The sequence below is a fragment of the Gigantopelta aegis genome, chromosome 6 (genome assembly GCF_016097555.1).
Source record: "Gigantopelta aegis isolate Gae_Host chromosome 6, Gae_host_genome, whole genome shotgun sequence".
Taxonomy (NCBI): Eukaryota; Metazoa; Mollusca; class Gastropoda; order Neomphalida; family Peltospiridae; genus Gigantopelta; species Gigantopelta aegis.
The window spans coordinates 82,303,325-82,324,762 of record NC_054704.1 but is presented as its reverse complement, the minus strand read 5'-3'; the positions used below and the strand labels follow the sequence as shown (position 1 = coordinate 82,324,762).

Sequence of the window (21,438 nt, the reverse complement as noted above, 5' to 3'; positions counted from 1 at the left end):
TTGTTTTTCTTCTGGTTCCAACCAGTGCATCACAGCTGGTCATGGTATGTGTTTTACTGTCCGTGGGAAAGCTGATATAAAAGATACCTCGCTGCATTAGGAAAAAAATGTAGCGGGTTTCCTCTAACAACTACTTGTCAAAATTACGAAATGTTTGACATCGAATAGCCGATGAATAATAAATCAATGTGTTTTAGTGGTGTTAAACAATTTTGTATTTTTTTTAATCCACTCAATTTTTTATTTTTCAAATAGGCTGATAGCCTTCAGCTAAGAAGAGTCTGCATATTTTCTTATGTGCAAATGTATGCAGCAACAAACCAGACGACATTTTCCCCCAGTACCTATGTCGTGTTCCAGCTCCCATTAAACGCAGGTCCGTACCATCCTCTGGACATGGGGTGTGGTAAACTGTCCTGAAAACGCGTCTCTTCTTGTCTTCATTACGAATATTGTACCGGCCTCGGTGGCGTCGTGGCAGGCCATCGGTCTACAGGCTGGTAGGTACTGGGTTCGGTTCCCAGTTGACTCATGGGATTTTTAATCCAGATACCGACTCCAAACCCTGAGTGAGTGCTCCGCAAGGCTCAATGGGTAGGTGTAAACCACTTGCACCGACCAGTGATCCATAACTGGTTCAACAAAGGCCATGGTTTGTGCTATCCTGCCTGTGGGAAGCACAAATAAAAGATCCCTTGCTGCTAATCGGAAGAGTAGCCCATGTAGTGGCGACAGCGGGTTTCCTCTCAAAATGTGTGTGGTCCGTAACCATATGTCTGACGCCATATAACCGTAAATAAAATGTCTTGAGTGTGTCGTTAAATAAAACATTTCTTTTTTTCTTTCATTACGACTATATGAGGATCCTTTTCGGACCTCGGCTCATTTGCCTTGCACAAACTCAACTTGCTCCTTTTACAATGCTGTGACACCCCTCTCCCCTTTACACATGTCTAGATCTGCCCCTGCTATTAAACGTATTATTTTAAAACTTATATTTGACGGACTGTGCAATGTTTTACTTTCATCTTTCTCAAATTCAACTTAATATTTTCTCTACAATTTAGAAATAAAATATATATCCATACACAAATGACTGCCTGCTCAACTGACGATTATTTTGATAGAGGTGAAAGTTGTCTAGACCCCCCCCCCCCCAATTTAAAAAAAAAAAAATCCCACACATAAAATACACCCAAACTGGCGTATCGTGGGCTGAGCCACCGGGGAGGTTGCCCTGGGCGCAAAATTCTGGACTGGTGGAAGGGACTCGAGGAGTGCTAACAGTCCACTGGTTAGGGGGCACAATACTTGCCTTGCCCCGGGTGCTGGCAACCCACGCTGCGCCACTGCACCCAGACATCATCTTGCATTTTGCCTACACAAATTTTAGTTGTGGATCCAAGGGCACATTTTTTATGCATAGCCTTTTTGCAGTATATCTACTACTTTGTTGGAAAACACGAATTGAAATCACCATTAAAAAATGTTTTTTTTTTTTTTTTTAAGTGCATATCAACTTGTCCAAATCAGGCCAGTAGGAACCGGGGGGTGGGGGTTGTGGGGGGTGCGGGGGTACGTGGCTCCCACTTGTGAGCCTTTTTTTTATTTATCACATTGATGTTTACAATTGTAATCAAAATCTGATATAGAGTTTGAACCCGATCCATCAGTGCCCCCCGCCCCCTCCCAAAGCGAATATAGGGAACTGACCCATAATATAGTGTTTTTAACTACATAGGTTAACATTGTCGCCTATAGGATTTTATTTGGTACATTACAACCATGTGTTGGTATACCGTAAACGGTGGTTTCTAAACTTTATCAAGTTTATTCGTTCTTTCTTTTAAAAGTTATTACGTTTGTTTTGTTTAACGACAGTACTAGAGCACATTGATTTATTAATAATCGGCTTTAGATGTCAAAGTTCTGCTAAATGAGTTGCAAAAGAAAACAGACGTAGATTTACGTGCAAAGTAAGTTAGTAGTATTTCTACGACCGGCTTTGTGAAATGGAGTAAACGTACACGTAGAAGTAGACATACGACAGGTGTAAGTTTTATATGTTTAGTGAAATAGGCCCCAGATTTTGACCATCCATTAGCAAAAAACTACCCTACATCATAATCTTGTTAATGAATATTGAAGTCAATAAATTACCACTTCAATTTGATAGTGTTCTCGTGTAAGCTTTTATGGCTGTGTTTACGCTACTTTGAAATAAATATAATGTTTTTTGTTTGGTATACCATGCATTAAAAACCTAACTGATGCTGATTAAATGTTTTATGGTAAACACCTTTTCAGTTCAATCCCCTTTAATTATAAGTACCAATGATTTTGCTAATGCACTACCAGCATCCTGCCAGAAATGATCATTTCTGTGAATAAACAAAGCTAGGTTGTAATTAAACAAACATTCCTTTTGTGTTGGAATGAGCTATGTGACTAATATGACTGCTTTATCCTATTGTATATGTACAATTCGTTCTTGGTTTTTTTTTTCCAGATGTCCATTTGGAATTTGAAAACCAGCTTGCTAAGTTCATGAACACTGAAGAATCCATCCTTTATTCTTATGGATTCTCTACCATAGCCAGTGCTATTCCAGCTTATGCAAAGAGAGGAGATATTGTATTTTGGTAATAACCTTTTTAAATTAGGGCTTCTAGATTATGGTGGCCCCACTCCAATGGCTAGTGATATTCAATGTTGGGCTAGTAAATATCTATTGTTGCCATGTCCAACGGCTAGTGAATTCTTTTGGTCAAATGTTGAAGTTAAGTCTATTGTGTAAATATGAATATCCTGCCCCAAACCCAGGCCCCCAGTGTTAGTGTGTTTAAGCTCTATCTCTCTGTTTGGGTGACATATCTGATTATTACCATTATTTAGTAACATTTTATTAACTTAAAGTGAAGTAGGGCGACTGAGTTTTTAATAGTGGCTTGTAAAGTTTTAAGATCACTGATCCCATGGCTAGTGGATTTTATAAAAATTCTAGAAGCCCTGAAGATTTGCAAGTTTTCTTATCAGTAAAATTATTACTTTAAAAAACCTGAATCATCTTAATAAGGCATTGTTTTTGTCGTATTGACCTGCTGTAGAGAACACATTTTATGAGATTGTGCCTTCATTGTTTGAAACAGGGCTTTGCATCAGGTTCCAAATTCAACTTGTCTTATTTGAAATGTTCTTTCCCCCCCCAAATATTTCTGTTAAAAGTGTCAAGCAATATATGTGGTCTATTGTTATACTATTGTTAAGTAGCAAAAGATCTACTTACTTGAAATAAAACTGTTGAGCATGTCACAGTATTAAATTCATGAATAAATGTAATAAACGGAGATCCCTGGGGCCCATTTTACTAAACATCGTACGTTTACGTCTGCTATTAGCAGTTATACCGGTCGTGCATTTGTACGTGTTTGGCATCAATTTCACGCAGAAATTTATATCATTACGGAAGCTGGAGTATTTTAAAGACAAAAGAAAATGAAATATGTGTTCTTCTAACTATATTTGTTGAACTATAATAGTAATAAGAATTATGGTTTAGTCGTAGTTTTACGTTTACGTGCAAAACTAGGCTTACAATGTTTTGTGAATATAGGTCCAGGTTTATGTATCTCAGGCGTATTATAAACTCATTTCCCATGTTTCAGTGACGAAGGAGCATGTTTCTCAGTCCAAAAAGGTGTGGTTGCTAGCCGCAGCACAATTATCTATTTCAAACATAACGACATGGACGACTTGGAAAGAGTGCTGAAAATACAAGCAGAAAAAGATAAAAAGGTTAGATGTAATTAAAGCCTGATAATTATTGGCAGGAATATTGTCTCTTGTATGGAGTTTAATTATAAATCTTCACCTTGTAATATAAGCCTACAGTTTTAGAAAGGGAAAACTTAAAAAAAAAAAAAAAACCCATCGAAATCAAATTACTTTAAACAAGCTTTTCCCTGTCAAATTTTCATTGTACTGTTATTTCTGTTGATTAGTTCATTACACTCAAAGGGGGCAGACCAATAATTTGAACAATGAATGCAGACAAAACTGGTGGCTGTTCTTGTTCTTTAATGAGCTACTCACAGTAACACTATATTCAAAAACCAGAAACGTTTTTCAGGATTAGTTTTGACTGTCATTTTCATCCCTGAGTAATGTGCTTTCAAGTACTACTTATTAATAAATGTTAAAAGTTTTTGTAAAATTTTTATCTAAACAAATTTCATCCTTTTTCTATAATTTATTTCAGAACCCAAAGAAGGCAAAAGTGACCCGGAAGTTTATAGTTGTTGAAGGTCTCTCAATGAACTATGGGGATATTGTTCCTCTTCCCAGATTAGTAAGTATAGTTTGCAGGGTGTTTGTTCTATTTAATTGTAGGCTGTATTTACTGAACATGGTGTATAGCATGAAATACGAGGCAGCAGTAGCTGGTAAAAAGTGCCGCCTACTATGTAATAATTAACACCCTGAGTATGTTGGATCTTTGAAGATTGAAGTTCACTTGACGAAAACAGTCATTTGGGTTTGGTCGATTCTCACAAGATTTCTTTAGTGAGTTTTTTTGGTAATTCTCAACATAGCGGTGTTTGTGACAACAGACTTCATGTTTTTATTAAAATATATTGATTAGATTATGTATCTTGTGCTACATGTTTGTATTATGTGTGGTTTATTGTGATATGGTTTATGTTTATCCTGCAACCACCAACTCTATTGACAGAATATTATGACGAATAAAGCAAAGTCATGTCCTGCTACTAGCAGAATAGGACTTTTGATGTCACTCATGTGATGTCACATGCATAGCTACATAACAAAATCACTCATTTGACCTCTTGTTCATGTACAATGTGGCTGAAATAACAGAAATAATAGCTTTTCCCGTTAATATTTATGGTCTATAGGATAAAGATGATGACTAGTTAATGACATCGGATATCTGCTTTATCCTGTTCAGACCGAATGAGAAATTCCCATTCTTAACTTCACAGGATGAAGCAGATATCCGACGTCATTAACTAGTTATTCTCTGTTTTTGTTGTGTTTTAGGTGGAGTTGAAGTGGAAGTACAAAGTGAGGATCTTTGTAGAAGAAAGTTTGTCATTTGCTGTGCTTGGCAAAACTGGCAGGGGTGTCACAGAACACTTTGGTATTTCGGTATGTTTTCAGTATTGTCTTACTAAACATATTATGTGCTTTGAACTGTCTTGTAATTCACAATCTATGATCTCTACAAACTGAAATACTAAGTTGGGTTTTGTGACAGCCACATATTTTTTTTTTAAACAGAAGAAATATTTCCATTGGGATGATGGACTAGTAGTCTGGAAACGTTACCAGTCCCCATGAAAAAATCTTCTCACTCTCTGTTTTTCGGGTAGATCCACGTGACTAACAGATATGCAATAGCTGTGATTCATCCTAAGAATTGTCAACCATTGCCTTTTTTAAAATTATTACTTGGGCAGGGGTCAGACTGGAAATAATTTAGTTTTATCCAATTTTCAGATATGTAGAATAGTTGATTAATATTATTAAAAAGTGGCCAACTTATTAGCCAAATACTAAATGTTGTAGACACTTTGTATCAAAATTGGTTAATTTGGCAATGGACAGGGTTTGCTCTGCTTGGTATACTGATTAGTTAGCCAAACCTATAAGTCCTGAAATGAAGTAAAAATAAAGTAAAAGTGGAAAATATTTGCTCGCCCAGGTGACAAATGTAATTTAAATTGTTCTCATTCAGTGTGATTTGTATTTGCCTGGAGCAAGGGGACGGATATTATGTTTCTACTTCTTGTTAAAGATAGCTCTGAGAATAGATTATTTTGGGTCAGCAACTCACTGATAAAAGGTTATAACAGTGTTCACTCCTATTGCATGATGCTAGTTTGTGCTATAAGTTTTGAAGTTCCATGGATGGTCAGCGCAGTGTAGTTAATAGCTTACAGTTATCAGTATTGTAGGAACAACAAACCATAGCTTAATCACAATAATTTTATTTCTTCCCAGATTGATGAAGTGGATTTGGTTGCGGCTAACTTGGAGAATTCAATTGCTGCATGTGGAGGATTTGGCTGTGGAAAGAAATATGTTATTGACCATCAGGTGGGTTGGTGTACACATTCATATACATGAACATAATTATTTTTTCAGTGAATTGTGTAATCATGAGAAACTATTTTATTCTATGTAATCTTCTGCTTGTTTGAGATAGGTATGTGGGGACCAGTTTACAAATAAGGAACTAATTTCATATATATGTTGCAAAAATGCAGTAGGACAGACTTTCTTAAATTATTTAGGTAAATAAATGTTTTATTTATGTTCCATTGACATCATGCACACAATTGAGAGTGACAATTAAAATTACTTCACTAAACTTGTTTGATTAACGTTCCGGTAACGTTGTTGTGCACCAGTCATATAACTCAAAGTGTTATGTTCCACTTAGCGTTCTAGTGTGACGTAAACCTTTGATATGTACCGTATTTGACCGGGAATAAGCCCAGGGGGCCAAGACAACTCATTTGTAGCTTTGTTGAGGGTGGGCTTATTTCCAGACATGGGGCCAGTTTTGTTAAAAATTTCCAATGTTCACTAATGAGTAAAAAAACCTGGAAATTATCAATAAATAAAACCACAAAAGCGGTAATAAATTTAATTTCAACATCCAAAGAATATCGGTTTTTAATTTATTTTACAATGTATGAACACACATAATCCAGCACACAAAGTAAAAGTACATAATCAGATGTCAAGTTCATCCTGGTCCCACCCAACAAACTCGATGTCCTCAGTGTCGTCATCCTCATCGTCGAAATGAACTCCAGATTCGATCTCTTCATGTGGTGGCACTTCCTCGATTTCCAGTCCAACATCGTCGACCAAGCGAGAACTTAGCAGATAGTTTCTGCTTCCATCCAATGGTAGCGAAATCCCACAGGACTTAAAAGCCCCCCGGATGGTTCCCTCCTCAACAGCTTCCCACGCGACACTTATCCAGTCTATAATGTTCTGTCTTGTCGGTTGTACATAATTTCCTCTGCAGTTCCGCTTTGCCAACTTGAACCACTCGCACCACTGTTGCTTTATTCTCTCTTTGAACACCTTGTTCACGTGAGTATCCATTGGCTGGACAAGTCCCGTGCAGCCTGAAAAATAAATATTGAATACTGTAAACCATTTGTTTATTGCTTCACGCAATTAATGTATCATCAAAATAATGAGACTGACCAAATAATTGCTAGTTAATTTGATTACATTTCATAACATATTTAATAGTAGATGACTAGGTAAAAACCGCTGTGAATAAATAAATAAATAAACAAATTTGAATATCAAATTACAAAATATCAAATTAAAAAAACATTTTTTACATACCTCCTGGTACTGTTACTATGTCGGTCTCGTACTCGTCAAAACGATCTGTCGATGACTGGCACGTGTGTGGCTTGTATGCGTCCAATATAAGAAGTCGCCGAGTGTCGTCGTCGTTTGGTCCCCAGACATGTCGGATGAAATGGTGTACTTTCACTGTTGTCATCCAACCGTTCTCCGTAGCAGTAATCAATACATTGTCTGGCACTTTCAACGTGGGTAGCACTCGTGGGCCGATAATACCATTTTTCTCCTTGAAGATGATCAAAGCTTTCCGTTTGTCCCCATTTGCACTCGCCGTCAAAGCTACTGTACACCCCTTTTTAGCACCGCCGGTGTGAGAGATTCGCACAGTCTTTGCTCCTTTGACCTCATTTGTGTATTTCGGTACAGTGTCAAATCTAACCATCGTCTGGTCCATATTTGCTATGTTGTAATCGGTGTAGTCCCATTTCTGTCTTAAAGCCCGGATTGCTGAATGAAAACCTGAAATTTTCTCCTTGTAATCACTCGGGATTTTCTGTGCGTCGTTTGTCCCCCGTCTGATTCCCACCGAATATCGCTGCTTCCACCTACGTAGCCACCCGTTTGATGCCTGGAACTTCTGTACTCTAATCTGACTGGCAACTTCTCTGGCCTTGCTTTGCAGAAAGTAGTTTGACACGCATCTACCTTCTGCCCGCTCATCCTTGAACCATTCGAAGACGGCTTGATCCATTTCGGTGTTCATTGCTTCCGCTCCACTACCAATATTCTTTCGTTCGCTATCTTTGCCTTTCGAAAACAGCAATTTCTCGTAATCTTTGTCCCACAGTCGAACCTGTTTTCTTGAAATGCCATATTCTCTTTCAGCCGCGGACAGATTTCGGCCATTACGTCTAAACCAGCCAACAACATCTAACTTATCTTTTACAGTATACCGTTTGCGTACGAAAGGCATGTTCAGTGTATATTGGTGAAAACAGAAACTATGTGTATTTTTAAGACCCACTATATAGCATTTCTCAGTAATTACCCCAAGCGAGCTTGTTTATCAATATTACTCACCTTTTCTATTCATTTTGTTTGATGCATAATATTTTCTCTCAATTCGTTTGATGTGTGATTAGTACTAAATAACCTAATGATATTATAAAAACACAGATGTGGCTGCATCGTTTGTGTTAAACACTTATTTCTTTTATTTTATTCATTAATGAGTCAGTGCGCCTCAACTGAGAATTCACAACAAAAACAACAGTCAATTAATTAAAATGCTTACCACACCATTCAACCAATCATGAGTTGGTTGTCAATCAAGGCAGTCTTCACGCCCTCTTCCATACCTCACAACAGTCAGTTCATGGGATGTCACAAGTAGTATTACAAATCAACCAATCAGAAAGGTTTTTGTTGTAGCTATTTTTACTGTAAGCCAGGAAGGTCGGCTTTCATCAAAGACACAAGTGAAACAGACATACTTTAGGTTTCACGAAATGGTCGCTTTGTTGATCAAAGTACAATAGCCGACAGTGAAATTGTTGACTGCATATGACTGTAGTGTGTTTGTGGCTGGGTGGGGTGGGGGGATGGTACATAGTATTAAAAGTATGCACTTTATTGGTAATATAATCGTATTTATTAAGCTATAAAAAATAAAAACAACACAAACTACAACATTGTTTTAAATCATTTTAATACTTGTTATCTTGGGACCAGTTTGTCACCCAACGATCTTTTGAACTTTCAGTGAATTTTGATAGCAAACATACTACATATTTGGGTATGGGCTTATTCAAGGATATGGGCCTAATTCTTTAGATCTGCTAAAAATGGGAGTGGGCTTATTCCCGGTCAAATACGGTACCAAGATATTTTTAACCACATGGTTAATAATGAATACTATGTCTGTACTATTGCAGCGTCTGTCGGGTCTTGGATACTGCTTCTCGGCTTCTCTTCCCCCGATGTTGGCGTCGGCTGCTGCTCAGGCTCTCTCGATCATTGAAAACAATCCAAGTATGTATACAAGTCTCGCAACTGTTGTTGAAATGAAACACATGGTTCTTTATAGGAGACGGTTACTGATAAAATATTCAGATGATCAAAAACAAAGTATACCAAAATATTTTAATGTTAAATCACACGTTTTACCCACAAGTTCTGTATGTGAACTGTGATGTTCATAAATGTTTAATTATTGTGTATATCAGTGTTCATATTTCGACCAGCGATTAAACTTTCAAAATACTATACTTGTCCAAACTTGTTTTTTGTTGCTTCTTTCTGTTTAAAAAAGTGTGTTTCTCCCTAAGGCAAAGGAGTAAAGAATCTGAATGTTTCTTTTTGTCTCCCATTTAATTAATAATTTTAATCATACAACTTTCTTATAAATATGTTTGTTTATTAACTATGTATAAGTGTAATATTTTGGTGATAATATATATATATACTACTAAAATTTCGCTATCTTGAGATGTTTAAAAATATATTTCAAGTAAAGAAACTATTTATTGTGTCTGATGGATGACAACTCTAACTGTAGTCATTTAGTTACCATGGTGATGTATGGAACATCTAAACTGCATAGACTAATTGATCAGATTTGCACAAATTGTTTATCATGACATATATTTGGTATATCCCCAGCGAAAGTTGAGTGGTATATTTTTAATATTTCAAGCCTTTTCTCTTGAAGTTGTCTCCCCTTTGACTGAACAGTTTTAATTTTTAGATATGTTGGCCAAGTTGAGGGAAAACTGTGAACTGATGCACGAAGGTCTTTCGAAGTAAGTTTAATTGAGAATTATTCTCCACTGACCATTTATTTATTGGTTTTTGTCCACAGGTATATAAAAGTGCTGTAAAATATCTAAAAATAATTCTTGATATATAACCCATAAAAATGTTTTGAAAATAACTAATTTTGCGAATCACATGCCTGTAAACTGCATTAAATGCCATCTGATTAAAACAACACCCTCCTCTTCAACAAGTTTCAAGTCATCTAATTAAATTAAATAAAAATATTCTTAGTTTAAAATATGTTTTATTTCCCATCATACCACACACTGTATTTTTATTGTTTAATGATGGAGTTTTGATCATTCTGTTCTGTGTTTTTTATGAATTAATTTTTAGGCTAGTCTGTCATAAATGCCAATCGGTCATTCGTTCCAACCACCACCCACTTATTCACCTACCCACTTATGCATCCATTCCTCCATCTGTCCATCCATCCATCCATTCCTTAATTAATTAATTTGTTAAAGGAGAGGACAATTAAGGCATTTGGCCTGGTATGCATATTCAACGATATATAATGCACATTATTGCTTAATATCAACACATATAATCGTACAGTTAATTAATAAAACGGTTAAATGTGACGACTATTATATATAACGGGCGTAGCCATTTTGTACCATCTCAGTGAGTACACCCTCTGGCGAGCTGGTGGTTACGTGATACTTAACGCGTCACGTCAGGAATGAGCCTTAGAACTAGAGAAACACAATCTACCTGGTTTTTGTGGTATGATAAATAGTCATACATTGCAATGTTCTGTAATAATGCACATCCCAGTAAGCCAACAGTAAGTATATCCAGCACTATATATATTAATTTTCAATACAAAATAAAATACCATTGTCAAAGTGGCTACACAACAAGTCGAAACAATTAACAATGTTTTGCCCATGCATTAACCTACGTACTGAAATGATACACGGAGTGTTTTCTTAGTTAATTGGTCTATGCTGTTAGTTGCTTCTACCTTTGATTCCTGATTGGCAGGTGTGTATTTGATTGGTAACCAGACGAGCCAATTAATTGACGCTGTCTAGACACAAAAATACATACAGGTATTGTGGAATATTACCTGTCGCCCCTAAAATTGTAATGGACATGGTTTATTACTGTAAATAGTTCTGTAAAACTATTGATTTAAGTAGACTTTTCCATCTAAAACCACAGAACTAACCAATTATGTAGTCCCAAAGAAAAGAAAATCATCACTTGGGTATCGTGGGTTGTCGTTTTTGCTCCAACGTAGCATATCAATAGGCATAATAGTGTACATTTTTCCTTTGGATTATTAAACGGAGAAAAACACTATAACCCCATTTTGTTCCGTTAATGCAACTTGAAATATATTTAGTTAAATAGTTTATTATATTATTACGTCATTTATGCTGTTTTACAAGTCAGGTTGATCAAAGAGAAGCGCCTTGTCGAAAATTCTGCTTTTGTTTACACTGTACATACAGGAGATGGTCAGGAGCTGACGTCACATCGCCCCAAGCTATCCCACCGGACGTCACAAAAACGAAACAAAATGGCTGCCCCCAGTTAGCAGGAATAATCATGTTTTTTTTATTAACTCTAAAATTACGCGTTTTTCATTTGCTAAAGTGTCAGTATGTGTTGGTGGTCCGGGTATGCATCTTTCCAACACATAAGGCTCTTGTTGGAGTTGACCCTACCTTTAATGTTTTTATTACAGGATCGAGAACATTCAGGTGGTAGGTGAGCCGATATCGCCAATCAAACACCTGCGTCTCACTGAGCCAACCGACACGAGGGACATTGACATGAGGACATTACAGATGGTCGTAGATGAGGTAAGGGTGGATCCACAATTTATTATAGTGGAAGGATGTTGTTTTTTTATTCAGGATTGAGATACTATATTCAGGATTGAGATCCTATAAATTTATAGCTCACCACAAGTACAAAGTCACCAGACTGTGTTATGTTATATAACCAGACCTTGCTGTGAACAAAATAAAGAATGATTAAGTGTTCTCCTAATTTAGATTATGGGGAGCCATTAAAATGTTGAGCATTGTTTCATACTACTAAATAAAAGCACGCTAAAATTTACTCCCCTTGAACTAGTCTCAAGGAAGTGATGGAGAACCAGTGATAGCTTCCCTTGAGTGGCAAAGTCTAATTAACCTTTAGACTCCTGGGTTCATTTTGAACAAATGCTATGTTCAAGGGGTACAAAACTACAAGTTTATAAACTTTGCTGAAATATTTTCACTTAAAAAGTCCATAAATACCCACATAAAATGTTATATGTGTAATGATAAATTGTTTTGTTTTTTTCTAATTGTAATGATATGAAAGAAATGACTGCAAACAACCTTGATACTTGAGCCATGTGTAACTCATGAAAAACCAAGAACAATAGTTTTTTTGGCAGAAAAAAAATACTATTTTGATACGACAATGATAGTTGAAATGGCTGAGTTCCCTTTTTATTTTTTGTCAAAAATAACTGAATTTTGAGTTGAAAAAGATTTTTAAAACAAATTATTCTCAGATTTTATTATACATTTGTCTGTGTTACCAACAATGAATATTGTAATATGGTTCTTATATTTTGTTTCCTGCATAAATTAGTGGCCAGTAAGATGTAGTGATTAGTAAGATGCAGTGATTGAGAATAATGCCAGTAAATACAGAACACCTGGCCTCAAATTTTGGACAAGACTAACTGTTCTAAACTATTTGTCGATGTTTAAACTTTTTGTTAAATATTTTGTTTACAGACAATGAGTGAAGGTGTGGCTGTGACTCTGGCCAGATACCTTGACAACGAAGAACACCTGCTTCCACAACCTAGGTAGGTCCAGCTCTATCTCAGTGGCTCTTCATTATATTGCAGTCATGTTACATTGTGAATGACATGGATACATAATCGGTGTTTCTGCCAGAAAGAAATTTTTGGGTATGGCGCTATGGAATTGAATGCAAACACAGTCAACAGGGTATATGGGGGACTCCTCCAGAGAGAAAGTGGGTTGAGTTTAGGGTAAAGAAAATCATATAGTAAATTATAAAGAGTAATTCATTTTGTCAAACGGTTAATTAAAACCCCCAAAATTGCCAAAAAATTTGGGTATGGCGCCATATCCGTGTTACCCTCTAGCAAAACCCCTGAATTAATAGTATATTACAGCAGTAATAATAAACATGGATACATGAAAACAATGTTTTATGGTATATATTTGATTATCAGTGAAGTTGTAAGTGAAAAGAGGAAAACGTTTAGTCCAGGCTCAAGATTATTGGAGTCTCAGACTTTAATGTCATGGCAATGCCAGACAAATTGCATGTACGTGATGTGATTAGAGGTTGGGTCAAAATTCTAAAACTTTTATAAGCATGGACACAGGTTTTAAAATGTAAAATATCTTAAATCTGGGGTTTTTTTAAAAACCCATTCCTCTTTATTCACATTAAGATCTTCATGCCAGTATTTTTAACTGATCCATCACACACCCATAAAATATTGTAATATTACATTGTCCCAATTTAAGACTTAACTATACCGTGTTTTCATATTGACAAATTCTCTATGACTGCTTTAATTATTTTTTGTTGAGGACTTATCTAGACCAATGTAACTTTTAAAATTGAATTTCATTTATGATTTTTTGTTTTTGATTTTTTTCATTCATTGCAGCATCAGGATTTCTGTCAACAGCAAGTTATCAAGAGAGGATATTGACAGGGTTGTAAATATACTCAACACTAATTTCAAGAAAATCCTCGCCATGTAAGCTGCTATGTTTTATTGACTACAATTGTTAATTCGTCCTCAAATTGTATATTTTGTTCTATATTTCATTTTACGATTCAGCAATAATTTACATCCTATTCAGTTTTAAAGTTTACCTGCTATTTTATTTGTCATTTTTAATTTCATTTGTTTGAATTTAGGGGAGAATGGATTTCTTTATTGTTATTAAATACAAACAATAATTAACTGTAATTAAGTTTGCCGCTTTATTTTAACCGCATCTTATTTAAAGGTGGTTATGTACGGATGAAGGTTGGAACTTGGTCTAAAAACAAGGGGTGCGGTTTATACACCAGTGCGTGTAATAGGCCGAAAAATATGGTAGTCTTGGAGAGGAAACCCCCCATTAGTAGCAAGGGATCTTTTATATGCAACTTCCTACAGACAGAATATCACATACCATGGCCTTTGATACATCAGTCGTTGTGCATTGACTGATATGAGAAATAGCCTGATAGGCCCACCCTTGGGGATCAATCCAACACCGACTGCACATAGGCGAGCGCTTTACCACTGCGCTTCTGGTTTAAAAAAAAGTCTTAATCTGTATTGTATTACAATTGTGAATTTTTTTTCACTGTTGTTTCTGTTTCATATTTCAGGGTATCATAGCAACATATCAAGCTTCAGCCTTGAAAATGAGTGTTCACCAAATATTAACCATTTACACAGTTTACCAGGGATGTACAGACAGTGATTTTCCATAACTGCAGCAAAGTTTAACAGCATTAGATGTTTGGTATTTGCAAATTGAAGTCCACCTGCATAATATGTTCTACTTTTAATACCAGGCTTGAACATCCACTTCCTGGTTGATAACTTTCAGATCATTTGAGAGAACACAGTTTATCGGCTTGGCTTAAAACAACATGCAGTCTGACCTGTGCATGTCAACCATCTGATGAACAGTTTGCTACTTAATAGACGTTAATGTGAGCTATTATTTTGTAGTACAGTGTAACACCTCTACAATGGGACCAAATAAAAGGTTTTGTTTTAAGGGGTATCCGAGTTAAAGAGGCTCTGTTCTGTACTGGTATTAGAAAGCGACCATGTTAAATATCCAGTTTTTAGCTGATTCAAGTTTATTTGAAGGTTCTGGTTTTGAGGGATTTCACTGTACTTAAAATAATTTGGGCATTTTAACAAAGGTGGCTGCTTTGTACAGGTCAGAAAGATGTGTATCTGTTAACAAAATCAAATAAAGAAAAAGATGTTATGCTCATTTACCCCCCGTTTTTTTCTCCTTTTTATTTTTTGTGTCTCCATTTTTTTTCTATAATACAAGCCGTGACATAACTGGTTCCCTGGTCACCAAAGGGGACTACATTTTTAGTAGCGTTAATTGCCAATGGCTCCTAACTTGTCCTAACTTGACTCCTCCAGGGTTGGCTAGTTGTCCTTCGAACCTTTAACATGTATTATTTCAGCCACTTTTATAGACGCCATTGATTGTCTCAACCAAATGTACGACAGCTTATAAAATGTGCCTGATCATTCAGATTATTTTTCTCTTCTTTTTTTTTCAAAAGTTTTTACCCCTTAATACTTATCCTTATCTAAACTATAGTGTATTTTCCCCTTATTTCAAAATATTGTATCATTTCTTTCATAGTTTTGAAAAGAAAAAAAATTGTAACCAGGACCAAGCTTCCGATTCTTTTGTAAATTCAGTCCATTCCATTTTATGGAGAGGTAACTTTACTATATAACCTGAGCCCATTAAAAATTGTTAAAGGTGGGGTTTTTTAAAGTTTCTTTTTTAAAATTCTTATTTTGGCTGTTAAAAAATAAACAAAATAACAGAAATATAAGTATCCCTATACAAATACATTACCTCATCCATCCATAATAATTAACGACAAACCTTCATCTTCATGGGTTTTTTTAGAATCTGTCTGAAAAAGTCCTGGCACAGACTTCAGGATTTTGTGAGTGCATGTTCGGATAGCTTTAATCATTGGAGCCAGTAATAGTGTGATTGGTGGATGAGTGCCTGAATTTCATTTTATTGCTGTCATCATTCTGATTGGGGGATTGTTACCTCAATTTATTCAATTGATAGTTACGTGTCTACAAAATCTTTTAAACTTATTGTATGTCTGTTATTTGTGTTAAATATTTTGTTGTGTTTATTTTGGGGTTTTTCTTATATATTTCAACTCTTTGTTAGTTATGTTGTTGAACGTTTGTTGCACAAATGATTAATTATTGGACCACAGATGTACTGTGCATGTTATCTAACATGAAAAACAAGAATATACATAACATTTTCAAAATTACTACAAACCTGCTACTGTAAATCTGTTATGTATTTTGACATAGAAGACCGCTCAGTGTGTAATAAGTATTGCGTAAGCTATGTATAAATTATTTCAGGTAAAGTTAGTGATGAGATGATAGAAAGCTATAATATGTTTTAACTAAGGAAATTTATGAAGGACAAAGACCGCTCTTCTGAAAGCCGTTTGTCAGGACTAAATATATGAAATTAGTAGCTTAACAACAGCATATTTATTACTATGCATGCAAGAACTTGAAATAAAACAGTCTTATCATGTTGCTCTTCTACTTTATCCAAAAATTTACCCATCGTCAACTTACATACGATTGAATTGAGAATGTATTCCTTGTAAGTTTTATGTTATTCTCTAACTATTTAGTATTCTGAAACATCCTATAAAATGTTAATGTGCACAAATTTTGAGTCTGTTCGTAAAATATGTACTTAACATTTTGTGTCTTTGATCTGGGACTGTTAGCCAAATAACAAATTTGGTTGCCAGTATGTTTTTTTTTAATATCTATATAAAGTGCAATTTTACTTGTGATATTTCATGTTTGCACATTGTTTACATCATGTTTGCACATACATGTACTTTTCTTTTTATGTAAGTTAAAAACAAATTCATCTGTCATCTCATTCATACCATTGTATTGAATGCTTTGAACTCGTTTTCAGTCTGTATTAAAATAGCATTAAACTGAAAACTTCTGTGGTATACAGAGATTAAAAATGGGTGGTGAATATTTGAGTTTTCCTGGATATAATTTAGTGTTTTCCGAAATGTTGAAAAACAAAAATCCTTTATTTAGGTATTGTATAGAGTTGTCAGCACTTTAAGGATAGTTTCAACTTTTTGTTTTAAAATAGATATTACATCCCTGGTTACGTTATGTTGTTCGAAACTATAAATAGCTTGGTGTATTAATACTTGTTGATTTATAATCAATTTTTATGTACTGTTAGTATTAAGCCAATAGGAAGCAATCGGAGTTGCTTTCAGCTTGTTGATAAGTAGTGTGATGTATATATGTGTGTGTGTGTGCACTTTTAAAAGTTTAAAAACCATCAAAATAGTGTGTACTGCTACTTGTATAAGTATATTCAAAATATATATGTATATATTTGTGTACAGCTACAATAATAAATTAAGTACTTGGCCAAATCCAGACAGTGAACACAATCAATCTACCTGTTACTGTAACTGCATGGTGTTCGTCTATTTAATTAAAAAATGTCTGTCATACATTTTGTTATCAGATTCTGTTGTGCATCTTTCATTAAACTAGTCGTCTTCTTTTTTTTAGATATATATTTATTACTTGCTTTAGTTATTTTTATATGTGAAATAAACTTACTAATTTACTTTATTATTATGTGCTCAGTTTATTATTTTGAAAGGCATCTTTTATAATGTGATATAAATGTAACATATTTGGTTATTTCAGGGTTCAGCCAGTTCTCCATAACTGGAATATCAGAGGCTTTCGTGTGTGCTTTTGTGTTTGTGTGGAAATGCATATAAAAGATCCCTTACGGCTAATCACAGATGCTTTTGTGGCAGTAGTGGGTTTCTTTTCTTATTCTTTGAACTTATCCATCACATTTGCCATATGTTAGCAATCTTAAAAACTTCCAATAATTTTTTAATTTGAATAATTTTTATCCTTTCTTTCAACTGCTGATTATAGTACCAGGTAATGGCAGAGCCAAGGGAGTGAATTATTTTAGTGTGTACCTGTATGTTGAGTTAAATGGAATTCTTACAGTTTATTTATCAAAAATCATGTTGAAATGATTTGGGGGACATTTAATTTGTGTGACAATTTAAGTGTTTCTCTTTGCCAAGAATCATGTGGGTTGTTAAAATGAGGTCAGTGATATTTTAGTGGAATACATTGCTTGTGAAACATTGTGTCAAGTTGTGAAATGTTTAATCAAGTTGTTTCTGGTTCATTACCTGTATGTAAAACTCATTGTCTGTTATGGGCAGTTGACACACCATGTGTGTTATTATGTGTATTTGTTATTAGGACCACTTTTCAGCTCGTGTTTGAGTGTGCTTATAAAATATCATAAACTATGCATACCATTTACTTTTTTTTTTTTGCTTTCTCATTCTGATCCTTATGGACTTCCATGTGTATTTAAAGTGAAACGTAACAAATATTGATGGTGATCTGTTTCATATACGTCTTCTGTAATACATGTCTTTTAAACAAAGTACATAAAATGTCTGTAAACTGACTTAAGTGTTAAAAATGGTGTTCAATTATAACAAACGAGGCTGGCTTGGATTTGATGGTGGTTTTGTCAATGATTTATCATATCTATTAAGTAAAATACCATGGATATATATATACCAGACAGGTGTGTTCATACCTTCAGAATTTAATAACATTGTGGCACATTCTAATCAGGTCATTTAAAAAAATATATGTCTCAAATTAATATTGTCTGGATGTTTTTTTTAATACATGAACTGCAGCATAATAAATTATATAACTGTTGCACAAGTGTTATTTGCTTAGAAGTCTGTATCATAATCAAGCTTCCATGTGGGGGTGGGGTGTCCAAAACCATTCACATTTTCAGCATCATGACCTGTGTAACTGTTAGTTCCCACTAACTTATAGAGAATGGGTATGTTTTGTTTTGTTTTTTGTAAGTGGTAGTATGTGTATGACAATGTTAAAATGATCACTTTAAGTATTTTGTATACTGTAACCACAAAAGAATAAAATGAATCATATTTGTTTTTGTGTTAATGTTCTTTATTTCACATACATTTCTGGATTCACAGATCAAACAAATTTTACTTCACGTAAATCCACAGTTATTCCTTCTTTCGTCCATCCACCCACCAACAATATTGATGACCACCTATGTCCTATATTTTTATGTCAGTATATTAAAAGTTTGAACACAACCACTGAAATGTAAACATATGATGTTCAGTTCTTGTTAATCTGCTTAATGTAAATAAACATCGCTTTCATTTTGTGTTCTGAAAATATAAACATTTGTTAATGTTGTAAAATAGTGTTTTTACAAAACTAGGGGAAGGCAAAATTACCACATGTACAGTGATTGCTTTAACATGGTTTAAATTCCCTTCTATCATTGATATAAACTAGTAAATACAGGAAGTTATAATTGTTTTCTTTTTCTTTTTTAAAAACGTTAAAAAAAGAAGAAGGTATTTTCAACTTGACCTCTCATGGCAGTAACAAGTTTTGTAAAAACATTTCCCAAATCTACCTTCTCAATTACATAGATGCTATGAAAATTATTGTTGTTTTTTTATCGTTCAGTGAATCCCTTTTAATTTTATAAAAAAAATTAATAGGAATAATTTCTGTGGAAACATTGTTCTTTTTCTTAGACTATTACCCAGCATAATAAACTTTCTTCCATAAATTTAACTCCTGCTAAATGAACACTATAATAAATAATAAAAACCAGTTTAATCAGTAAATTCAGTAAAAGGTTTTATAAACTGTATTTGACAAGAATGCACACATTAACTAATTTCCAAGTTAATCCTTTCAACCAGTTAAAATCGGTGAAATCACTTGGCAAAATAAACATCATTAATGCAACAAAGACATGGAAATAATTAGAGAATAACTAAAGAGCTACGAGGAATTATGGATTATCTGACCCGAGTGAATGAAAGATATAGACCAGAGCCTTTCGGCAAGAGTTTTACAACATTCATTCACAAGGGATGGATAATTCGTAACTCCTCATAGCGAGTTGGTTATGCTCTTTATTACCCAGTGTCAATTTTAAATGATTTTTAATGTAAAAATTCGTCTGCAGTCTACAACAAAGCCATCAGCCATTACGTCATATAATCTTGTGCGCATTACATGACATAATGTAAGTGACGTCATAGCATAACGGCATTCTTTTTACAGCCAAATGTTTACAGTACAAAATAATACGACTGTAGTTGCATAAGAAAATAATTATTTTTATATACCACTAAAGCCGCTGCTTATGAAAATACCATTTCATGTTCATGGCAAGCAACCAACCAAACACCATGATTTTTAAGCCACCCAATCGGTGACTGTAGAAGCAATCTGCACACTGTGCAAAGATTAAAAAAATATTACCCCGTATATTTGAGCTGATATGGGTAATAAAACAAAATAATGAAAATGAGTATCTTTCAAATGATGCATTACCCGGTAGTACCAGTCGGGAGCTTCATTACAACTGAACGCTCGCTTGATGCAGGGTCCGTCTAGGATCGATCCTCGTCGGTGGGCCTATTGGGCTAGTTCTCGCTCTAGCTAGTGCACCACGACTAGTATATCAACGACTGTGGTATATGCTATCCTGTCTATGGGATGGTGCATATAAAAGATCCCTTGCTACCAACGGAAAAATGTACCGGGTTTCATCTCTGTCAAAATGACCATCTTTGACATCCAATTGCCGATAATTAATAAATCAATGTGCTCTAGTGGTGTCGTTAAACAAAACAAACTTTATTTACTTTCATCACAACCATCAAATTAAATGACGGACTTCTCCAGAGAAACCAAATTGCCCTTCATGTTTAAAGTTATAAACAGACCAGTTCACAGGTTCCGATATATTTTTGTTAAGCAACAAAGTAATTAACAATATATATATACATGTACAGAATTTATTACATGGCTCAAAAAAAGAAGTTTGTTTTGTTTAATGACACCACTAGAGCACATTGATTTATTAATCATCGGCTATTGGATGTCAAACATATGGTCATTTTGACACATAGAGAGGAAACCTGCTACATTTGTCCATTAGTAGCAAGGGATCTTTTATATGCACCAACCCACAGACAGGATAGCACATACCACAGCCTTTGATATACCAGTCATGGTGCACTGGCTGTGACGAGAAATGGGCCAACCGACTGGGATCGATGTCAGACTGACCGCTCATCAAGCAAGTGCTTTACCACTGGACTACGTCCCGCCCCATACATGGCTCAATGCACCAAGGAACTATGGTCTTCTTTATCTCAACCAGAGCCCGTTTATCCTAGTAGCACATGCTACGGGGCCCCGCAGTGATGTGTACATTCATTTTACCCAGATCATTTTTCACCTCTTCCCAAGGGGGTTGCAAAATATGTATCCTGGGAAGGAGGTCCTGCTGTTATTTGTGCTACAGGCCCCGCGGATCCTGA

General features: G+C 35.0%; 1 protein-coding gene across 2 annotated transcripts in view; it reads left to right on the top strand.

Annotated features, from left to right (window-relative positions):
• LOC121373958 (serine palmitoyltransferase 1-like) overlaps positions 1–19,003 on the top strand; it is a 31,169-nt gene extending 12,166 nt beyond the window's left edge. The window contains exons 4-15 of one of the 2 annotated variants that reach the window (XM_041500806.1): positions 256–376; positions 2,510–2,642; positions 3,666–3,795; positions 4,259–4,348; positions 5,062–5,169; positions 6,025–6,120; positions 9,294–9,390; positions 10,106–10,160; positions 11,876–11,993; positions 12,930–13,003; positions 13,847–13,939; positions 14,566–19,003. In XM_041500806.1, coding sequence (XP_041356740.1) covers positions 256–376; positions 2,510–2,642; positions 3,666–3,795; positions 4,259–4,348; positions 5,062–5,169; positions 6,025–6,120; positions 9,294–9,390; positions 10,106–10,160; positions 11,876–11,993; positions 12,930–13,003; positions 13,847–13,939; positions 14,566–14,575 — 1,125 coding nt within the window. In that variant the 3' untranslated portion in view covers positions 14,576–19,003. The remainder of the gene's footprint in view (positions 1–255; positions 377–2,509; positions 2,643–3,665; positions 3,796–4,258; positions 4,349–5,061; positions 5,170–6,024; positions 6,121–9,293; positions 9,391–10,105; positions 10,161–11,875; positions 11,994–12,929; positions 13,004–13,846; positions 13,940–14,565) is intronic. The other variant, XM_041500805.1, reaches the window with a different exon arrangement.
• Positions 19,004–21,438: the final 2,435 nt, after the last annotated feature.